The sequence below is a fragment of the Echinops telfairi genome, unplaced genomic scaffold (assembly GCF_000313985.2).
Source record: "Echinops telfairi isolate 266 unplaced genomic scaffold, ASM31398v2 ScPeMD7_7424;HRSCAF=8462, whole genome shotgun sequence".
NCBI lineage: Eukaryota > Metazoa > Chordata > Mammalia > Afrosoricida > Tenrecidae > Echinops > Echinops telfairi.
Window position 1 is genome coordinate 17106219 of NW_022111324.1, and position 10422 is coordinate 17116640.

Consider the following 10422-nt stretch of genomic DNA (forward strand, 5'->3'; position numbering starts at 1 on the left):
GTGTGTGTGTGTGTGTGTGTGTGTGTGTGTGTGTGTGTGTGTAGGTGCTTTAAGATAAACAATACCTGTTCATTCTTCAGAGGAGCTAGCAATCCCTTAAGGGATTGAATAGAGCGAAAAAGGCCCATTGCTATGCAGTCATTACTGACTGTGGCAAACCCATGTGCCAGCTTAGAACTGTGATCTAAAGGATTTTTAAATATACAGTTTATTATTAATTGGGAGTTAATACATTTATCATTTCATATTTCAATCACATCATGAAGAATTGTAAAATTGCTACTAAAATAAATTTCCAAACATTCCTTTTCTTCTTGGACTCCTTGACATGGTCTCTCTTTTACTACCACCCCCACTACACCACCCCCACACACACACATTGTACTCATCTACCCCCCAAACCCCTATTCTATTTGCTGTCCCTATAGGTTCATCAATCTTGGGTTTTATATACCAAAAAATCCAGAAAACCATAAAGCAGAACTTCAAGAGTAACCCCCAATGACATAACACCTCTGAGACATACCCTGATATGAACAAAGTAAACCAAACCAAACCAAAACAAAATTACAGAAAATGTTGAAAACCAGATCAGGTCCATAATACATCAGAGGGGGGATCAACTGATAAAGTTTTAACAGTTCAAGTCAGTTTTATCCCTTTGATCTTCTATACTCATCTCTCTAATGCACTCTGTTTAGTAACCACTTTCTTCCCCTCCCTCATTTGAGGATAGAAGAATTCATTGGAAGCTTGTTTTTCATGTAGTTCCCATAACTGTATCGTGGGCTCCTACAGACATCCATAGCCTTCTGCAAACCAGACTCTCACAGTTTAGGCTCTGATATGAATCCCTCCTTCTTCTTTGGATTATATGATTTACAGTCCTTCGGAGACTGATGATGGTGTGCTTCTTCCATGTGGACTTAGTTGACATCTTACTTAGATGGCTGCTTGTTTGGCGACAAGTTTTTAATACCCCAGGCACTATATGATCTGATAGCCAGGCACCATCTAATTTCTTCACCACATTTTGCTGTAACACTCACATCTTCTGTGTTCCCTTCCTGAGGGAGAGTTTTGAGCAGGACCATGATGTAAGAACTAATTTCTCTTAGTTTGGAGCTAGGATTTAGTGAAAATGGTTGATATTTAGGAAGTAGATTACTTAGGATAATTTAATGGAACTAGTAGACAAAAAACTCTGCAATCATGGACCTTATATTCTAGTTGATAATACCAATACTGAATAAACAATACATAAGATAGGCAAATGATGTGCTGTGTTAAATATAATAAAAGCTTTTAAAATATACACCCCCAAATGACACTCACCTAAACCACACGTGGGTACCAGACTCAGACAAATTTGGAAACAAGGCATCATGTTTTTGTTGGTTTGTTTTGAAGTCATTAAGTTGGGTAATTGATTATGCAACAATGGATAATGTATCCCAACAGCAGCGAGGCCCGGAGTGGCTGCAGTGGTGTGCAACAGGGGCAGCGGAGCAGGAGAGGAAATCAGAGCAAATAGCAGTGTGAGGCCACCTACAAGTTCCTCCTCAAGACTCTGGTTCGGTAGTGTGAAAGGAGTGTCTCTCTCAACTTGAGCATATCCCACCCAAATCTCTGCCTGTGCTGTTTCCTCCTCAAGCACTCTCACTGTTAACCTTGCTGTTCCTTTTTCATTCTTCTAGTTTCATTGGAGGCATGACAACCTTGATGAAAAGATCACAGACACAATCTGATATTTCCATTTGTGCTTCCTAGCACCCTGTGATTTCTTGACTGTGCTATTTATTATGCTTCAATATTATTACGGTTCAATTTTCCTCTCTCTCATCCCTGAGAGATTCTGTGCTCTTTCAGAGGAGAGACTATACTTATAGTTTGCTCTAAAGAGCCAAGCTCCTTGCCTGGCACATTGTAGGTGATTGACAGCCATCCGCTAAATTGATGTTTTTCTTGCAATGTACCAGACACTACCTGTGCTCTTTTAAAATATCATGTCAACTCTACAAAGTATATATTAGCATCACTGAGCAGCAGAAGAAATTGTAGCACAAAATGTTTATGTATGCCACATTTTCATAGCTAATGAGTTGCAGGGTTAGGATGGGACCTAGGTCTATCAAAGTATAAACTTCTAACTGCTACTGTACACTTCCTCTTATATGAAGTGCCTGCCTGGTCATGGGGAAAAGTGACCAAACTGAAGTTTAAGTTTTAGATCCATGTGATAGAGGCATGACAGCCAAATTTCTGAGGTTAGCATCCTGGCTTATCACAATTTAATAAGGATAATCACTCTGATTCTTGTTTTCTTTCCACTTAAGATGTAACCTCATGCAACCAAGCCCTGACCATAATTCCTGGTGTTAATTAATTAATTAATTGACTATTTCACATTTGATCGACATGTGTTGATTTTTTACTATATAAAGACACCCCTCTAGACGAAGAGTCACAAGGTGTGTCCCCCAAAAGCTTGAACTTTGGTAGGAAAAGAGGTAGAAATGCAATAGATAGTCACGGTGGATAGGTAACTTTTCCACCCTCCCTCTCTCCCTCTTATACCCCTTCCTTCTTTCTTTCCATTTCCTTCTCTGTACCCATTTTCCTTTATTCTGGGGCTTGCACTTCAGTTTTTCTTTAAGGAACAACTCATTCTGCTTTAGTCCATGCAGTTCCTATGGGACTGATACAGACGTCAGCAAGAAAAGGCTACAGGTGTGACTTCTGTACACTGTTGTTCAGTTATTTGGGGAACGGGCATGCGACACCATCCTGGGACCTGACTAAAGCTCTCAGGAAAGAAGCCGCTTCTTACTGTTTGGGTTGTTAGAGATGTACAGGTCCAGAGGAACCTTGTGTCAGACAGAAGTAATCCCACAGGGAAATGTAGTCCAGAAGTGAATACAACTAGTTCACGGTTGTGAAGAATCATGTTACTATACAAAGAACATTATAAAGTCATTTTTTGCAGATGTAGTTAGGCAGAAATGTAATACCCTATCATTTTAATCTCCATTCGAACTCATTGTAAAGTTCTTTCAGTTTTGAATATTTTTGCTTTCTCTTTGATTGACCTTTTTCTGTTTTGTTTAGTTATTGTTATTGAGCTTTTTGCTTGTTTGTTAGCATTGTATGATTTTGTATGCCTGTGCTTTGTTTTCTATGATCATCTCTACATGAAATCCAGGATTGGTAGATCTATAGAGATAGGTCTGGATGGGGCAGGGCAGGGGAGAATCGAGGGAAATAAGGAGCTAACAACCATGAGTATGAGAAGAAAATGTTCCGAATTGTGGTAATGATTGATTAATGATTTTCTTAGTATGAATGATTAAATTGTATGATATGCAAAGTATATGCCAATAAAGTTATTTTTTTTACTGAAGGAAAAGACAAAGTCTTGAGGATGTTGAGCACTTGCCCTATGATTTGCTTACATAGTTTTGAGTTGGTTTTCTATTATTTCTCGTCTAAAGTGATATGACATCAGGGGTCTGATGGAGGAGTAGACCCACAGGAGGAAGGAAAATGAGAGATCGTGTGATCTTTCAGGATTCTAGAATTGAAGAGCGGGCCAAGAGTTTGTCTTATAACTTATTTGGTTTAACAAATGCCCATGACCTATGATGTCAAATTTGAAAGAGTGAAGAGAATGGATTTATGCTCTCAGATACAGAGGCATACTATAACGTCAGAGTGGTATAAGCAAAGTGGGATTAGAAAAAGAATAGGAAAATAAAACCATGTAACAGAACAAAATTAAAAGGTAGATCCATGTTTATTTGGAAGCATGTCTTATTATACATTATACAAATCTTTGTAGTGCTGGGTTGTTTAATATATGGTCTTAGGAAAATCAGATTACAACATGGAGAAAGTGAATACATATTCCTATGTCACATTATATATTAATTTTTTAGAATGATTACAAGCCTAAATGTGAATGACACTATAAAACTAGTCAAAGTGAACATCCTTGTGAGCTTGGAGTAAGGGAGACCTTATTAAATAAGACCACCAAAGCACAATTTCTAAGGCAAGCAACTGATACATTTGACCATGGCCAACTTAGAGAAGTTCTGTTCAGTGGCAGCTCCATAGCTCAAGCTGATTTCATTGGCGACAGACTGGGAGAAGACATTTGCAACGAAACTGCAACAAAGGGTTGATCTATAGATTAGAAAAGAAATTCTTTTTTTTTCTATATTGAAAAAGTTTATATTTAGCATTAGCCAGCTGGGCTCATTTTAGATGATTCCAATTTTGTTGGCAGAGCCAGTCGAACATATGCCTTATTCTCACCGTCAGGCCTGATCAAGGTGTTGACCTTGGCTACGTCCATGTCACAGAGCTTGTTCACAGCCTGCTTGATCTGGTGTTTGTTGGCTTTGACATCCACAACGAACACAAGTGTGTTGTTATCTTCGGTCTTCTTCATGGCAGACTCTGTGGTCCAGGGGAACGTGCGGGTGGCACAGTGGTCCAGCTTGTTTCTCCTGGGGGCGCTCTTCCGAGGGTCTTGGGGCTGCCTTCTCAGTCTCAGGGTCTTGGGCCGCAGGAAGGTGGGTGACGTGCGGATCTTCTTTTTTGTGTGGCTGTGGTCGCCTTTCAGCACGGCCTTCTTGGCTTTTAAAGCCTTTGCTTTGGCTTCCGTTTTGGGAGGGGCAGGAGCTTCCTTCTTCGCCTTCGGTGCCCTCTTCGTGAAAAGGGTCCGAAACGAAATTCTTATAAGACAGAATAGGGAACTAGTAGCAAGGAGCCAAAGCATGTTGCTGTTCGGTGCCCTCCTTGTTGGTTCTGATTCATAACCACCCCCTGTACAAACAGAATGAGACGCTGCCTGGCCTGCACCGTCCGCCCAATTGTTTCGATGTTTAGACCCATTGTTGCAATCATCATGCTCATCCAGTTTCTTGAGGGTCTTCTTCTTTGTACAGACCCCCTATTTTCACTAAGCATGCGTCCTTCTCCAGGGATTGGTCTCTTCCCACAGCATGTTCGAAGTGCACACAATTGGCGAGGAGGAGTAAGGTGTGCTGTCTGAGGAAATGGTCTGGGCCACATTTGACTTCCTCCAGCTCCCCAGGCTGACCGCCACAAGGAAAGAATTAGACACGTCTCCACCCTACATCTGTTTAACTCTGTTGTGACACCAACCCTTCCTCCTATAGTACTCTATCTTCCCTACATGCAATTTTTTTCCTGGGCTCAATAATTCTCAGAACTCACAGATGAGACTCACAACTACATAGTTTATTAGGGAAGTTAACGTGAAAAAAAATGTTCAGGACACAGTTGTTTAGTCAAAACTATTTCTTCTCTGTCATCCCCGCAGGCAGGTCTCTCCCTCTGGCTCTGAACTCTTGGCTTGGCTTCTGCCCGGCTTGGACAATATTACAAAACTCGTTTTGGGTTGCCAACAAATGCCCAGAGGGCACACCATTCTGTCTCCACCCACAGGCACTGAGCTCCAGCTTTGCAGGTTAGCAAACTTCACTCCTCTAACTAAATGGGCAGAGAGAGACCCCACTGCACGAACCAGTCTCCTATCCCAAAGCACGTCCTTTTACTTGCTCTGTGGGCTCAGCAGTCTACTGCATGTTTCCTGCTCTGGTTTCTGGCTCCACTGCTGCTCCGGCTCCTCTTCTGGTGTCAAAGCTGGCTCCTGGGTCTAAGAGGTTCAATGTGCAGGGAGCTGAGGCTCCAAAGGATAGCGCTTATCTTTTGGTGGTATCGAGATCATTACCCTTTCCTGCTTCTGAGATGGCTCATTTTATACCCAGAAGGGTGGCAGTCACGATGAACTCTGTTAGCAATATCTCACAGTGAAATCATAGTCCACTCAGTATCTTCTCCTACCTTCTTTCCCAGACCCTATTAGATAATTCACAGCACGGCGATGAGGGATGAAGTCACGCCATCCTGGTATCTAAGAAAGATGTGACTGTCCTTCCACGACAGATTGATTTATTTGTTTTCCTGGCAGTCCATGGTGTATTTAATACTTTTGCCAACATAATGATTCCTAGGTACCCGTTCTTCAGTCTTCCTTATCCAGTCAAAGACTGGATAGCAAATCGCAGAAGAGGAGATGGACATGATAAAGCCATGTATGAAATTTGTGCAAACTAAAACACCAGGGATTTTCAAATTAAAAAGCAATGAAATACCATATTATTCTCACTAGAATGGCAAAAGACAGGTTATTGGTGAAATTTGGGGGTATTAGAACTCATATGCACTGCTGGTGGGGATGTACATTGGTATAGTCATTCTGGAGAATAATTGGGCATTCTCTAATACAGCTATGTATGTTGGTATGTCTAGCACCCCAAGGGTTGGTGCCTATACCCCCAAATAATTTATATTCACTATCATAAGGAAGCATATACAAGGATTTTCATTTAATCATTATTTGTGGAGTCATAGAACTAAAGACACAAAAGTGTAGAATGAAAGAAAATAAGAAACATAATGAAATAGCCAGTATATTTAGAAACAATAACAATAGCAAATTAATTGTCTTTGAGTTGATGTCAGCTCCTGGTGTTCCCCCGAGTATCAGAGGAGAATATGTCCCATTCCGTTTTCAATGGCTAATTCTCAGAAGAAGATTGGCAGGCCTCTCCTCTGAGGCTTCTCTAGTTGAACTCAGCCCTCAAAACTCTCAGCCGCTGAGCCCATTAGCTATTTGCACCTCCCAGGACTCCATCACACAGTGAGGTAAAAGCAAAGCACATACTTATATCCCATCACAAATATTACTCAAGGTGGGTGAGAAGATGTAGAGAGAGGAAGTAAGGAAAATGGGACTGGGGCTAAGTATAAAAGGAAGTTGATAAAATAAGAAAAAAAGATCCTGTATAGCCTGACAACACTAGTGTGTTAGAAACTAAAGAAAAGTCAGTTCAATATTCTAATACCCCTTTGTTTAAAATACATTGATAATGGAGATGAAAACTAAACATGTTCTAGACAAACAGAATATCAGGGATATTTCATGTGAGCTCTGGTCACATCCTGCCTAAAGTAGTATGTGACCTTACCTGGAGAGATAATGTGTCTCCCAACTACCTCTATGTTGTTGTCCTTAGGTGCCCTCGAGTTGGGTCTAATTCCTAATGACCCAGTGTACCACTGAACAGCACACTGCCTGGTCCTGTGCCGTCTGCACAGTTGTGTTGGAGCCCGTCATAGTAGTCTCTGTGCCAGTCCCCCTCATGGAGTGTCACTGGCCTGGGTTTCTAATTTACTAAGCATGGTTCCCTATTCCAGGGCCTGCTTCTCCCGATAGCATGCCCGAGTAGATAAGATGGAGTCTTGCCATCCTAGCTTCTAAGGAGCATTCTGGCTATAGATGCCATCCTATATCACTTTCCACGATTTGAAAGTAAAGCAGTATGAAGTTGGAGGGGCGGGGGGCTTGTTACTAAGATTAGATAGGAAACCCTTTTAAAAACACCAAACAACTTGTTGGAATACTTGTTGTCTAAAATCTTTGGTCTGAAATCAGCGTTTCCGTTTTCTAGTAACCTTTACTTGGGGGTTCCCTAAAGTAGGATACTGGCTCTGTAGGCTTTGACTGTCCTCATCAGCATGTGTAAATAAGGCTGGAGATAACAGAGTCGTACATCAAAAAGGAAAATGTTTTTTTCCAAATGAATGCTAATACCCTGTACCCAAATAAAGCACATTCTTTTCCTTTTTTGATAGTTTTCTTTTAAAAAAAAATCATTTTATTGGGGGCTCGTACAACTCACAATCCATCAATGTGTCGAGCACATTCGTACGTTTGTTCCCCCCATCATTACAGGACACAGATACAAACACGTTTAATGGTACATATGGGATCACAGCATATCATTCCAGCCACTGCACAAATGCACAGGCAACAGGCAGCTTACGGAGCTGACAAACTACCTCAAACGGATCTCAAGGAGCTGTTGTTGTGTCAGAATACCAAGCCTTTCTTCGGAGATGTCTTTGGGTGGTCTTGAACCTTCAACCTTTTTGTTAGCAAAGATTGTTGTTATTGCTAAGTGCTATTAAGTCAAGTCTGACTCATATGGACCCTGTGTGACAGGGTAGAACTGCTCCATTGTGTTTGGAGGCTGAGATCTTGATGAACAAGGAGCCTTGGTCATGCAGTGGTGACGTAGTGGGGGGCTGTCTTGAAAGTTCAGAGGTTCCAACATAGTAACCACAAGTTGACAGTCAGCTTCCATTAGGACTTACAGCCTTAGACACTCTCTGGGGAGGTTCTGTTCTGGCTGGGGCTAATGGTTTGAGGTGTTATCCTTTGCTGTGCCTCAGGAATCCCCAGGAAGTGCCTGTACTGAGGTGGGTGTTGGGGTTCAGTCAGGCCTCAGAGACACTCATCTGCCCCAAACAGCTCCACGGTGGCAGGGGAGGCAGGGCTGAAGAAGTGTGCGTTCTCAGCTCCCATTCAAGTTTTCTGTTGGCGCCACCCTGCCCTTCAGCCCTGAGCTGTTGACTCCCGTGGCATTGAGTGTTCTAGGTAAGATTTGGGAGAGATGGCAGATGTTTATCTCGGGTTCCTGTGTTATTGATATGACTGTTTTCTGTCTCACCCTCTTAGGAAGTTTGACGAAGATGCAAATGGAGTCTTCGGAGACAAGGAAGGGTGCGTGCCCTCTGCTTCACGTGGTGGCTCAGAGAAGAGACTGGCTGACTGAGTGGGGCAGGAGAGGGGAAAGATACGGCTTCTCCCAGCTTTCTGATGAACAGACCTTATTGAACGGTGAAGGTCTTGTCATAATCTCTCATATGGCGACAGGACGTATAAAGTGTCCTGTCCAGCCCTGTGACACTGCTTCCTTCCCTTATTGAGCACTTACTCGCTAGACAGGAGGCCTGAGGGTGCGTGGTGGGGACACAAACCCTCAAAAAGCCACAGGGTTCCTATCTTCAGCTTGTCTAGTATACAGGAGAAGTGTGTGGAAGGGCCAAGAATGAACACATGCATACATCATCTTTCTACACCCCTGGTACAAGTGGGTGGATGCCCCTTTCACAAAGGAGGCACCTGCCATTCAGAAGGGGTCAAGTGACTCCTTTAAGGTAAACTGGCTGTTTCCTTCCTTCACTCATCTATCAGGTAGGTTTACTGAGATCCTGTCATGCCCCAGGGCATCTCTAGATGTCTGAGAAGAAATAACGACTAGGGTGTGGGCTTGCTGTCTAGGACTGAAAATCTCTATAGGCTGCAAATGGTTAATGCGGTCGGGTACGAACTAAAGGGCTGGGGGGTTGAATCCATCCAAAGCGCCCTCCCAGGGAAGGCATCATGATCTACTTGCCAAAATAACAGCGATTGAGGACCAGAGTGCAGAGTGCTGTCCTGACACACACGGGGCTGCCACGGATTAGAGTTGCTTGCTTGCTTGCTTGGTCTAGGAGGGCCTGGTCTAATGGGGGGAAAAAGAGTCACACAAACAATGCACCACATTCTAACCTGATAATGACTGCTACACATTTTGTAATGGGGCTTTTCAAAGCACAGTGGTGTCATGGAGGAAGAGGCGCTGAGTTGGGCTGAGGGAGTCAGGGAGGCACGAGCTGGCTGGGACTCAGGTACATGTCTGAGGCACTCTCTGTGGTACGCAGATGCAGAAAACATGCTTAGTCTCACCTGTGGCACAGACCTGAGATGGTTCTAATCTTGGTCTAATCTTCACTCTCAGACTTACAAAATCTCTCCCTGATCCTCAAGGCTGTATTCAAATGAAGCCCCAAACTCTTTTCATCCCAAATTGAGATATAAATGATTTATTTTTCTCAGCTTTCCTACTTTCATGTAGATTAATTAACAGCAGAGGAGCTGCTAGATTAAAAGACAGATGGCAGATCATATCTCTTTTATTTATTTTCATTTGATAAAATATGGCTTATGTTTTTAATAAAAGAGTATTTATTTACCTTCATCTTTTTTAAAAAGATCATTTTATTGGGGGCTCGTACAATTCTTATCACAATCCATACATATATCCATTGTGTCAAGCACATTTGTGCATTTGTTGCCATCATCATTCTCAAAACATGTGCTTTCTACTTGAGCCCTTAATATCAGCTCCTCATTTCCCCCCTCCCTCCCCACTCCCCCTACCCTGAGGAACCCTTGATAAATAATTCATAAATTATTATTATTTTCATCATATCTTACACTGTCCGACATCTCCCTTCACCCACTTTTCTGTTGTCCATCTCCCAGGGAGGAGGTTATATGTAGATTCTTGTAATCAGCTTCCCCCTTTCTACCCCACCTTCCCTCCACCCTCCAGGTATTGCCACTCTCACTACTGGTCCTGAAGGGGTCATCTGTCCTGGATTCCCTGTGTTTCCAGTTCCTATCTGTACCAATGTACATCCTATGGTCTAGCCAGATTT

General features: G+C 42.6%; 1 protein-coding gene across 1 annotated transcript in view; it reads right to left on the reverse strand.

Annotated features, from left to right (window-relative positions):
• Nucleotides 1-3618: 3618 nt before the first annotated feature.
• The window catches only part of LOC105978998 (60S ribosomal protein L23a-like), a 137379-nt gene continuing 130575 nt past the window's right edge, over nucleotides 3619-10422 (reverse strand). The window contains exons 3-4 of the mRNA XM_013005693.1: nucleotides 4292-4711; nucleotides 3619-3636 (exon numbers count right to left, since the gene is read on the reverse strand). Of these exons, the coding sequence (XP_012861147.1) occupies nucleotides 3619-3636; nucleotides 4292-4711 (438 nt within the window). The remainder of the gene's footprint in view (nucleotides 3637-4291; nucleotides 4712-10422) is intronic.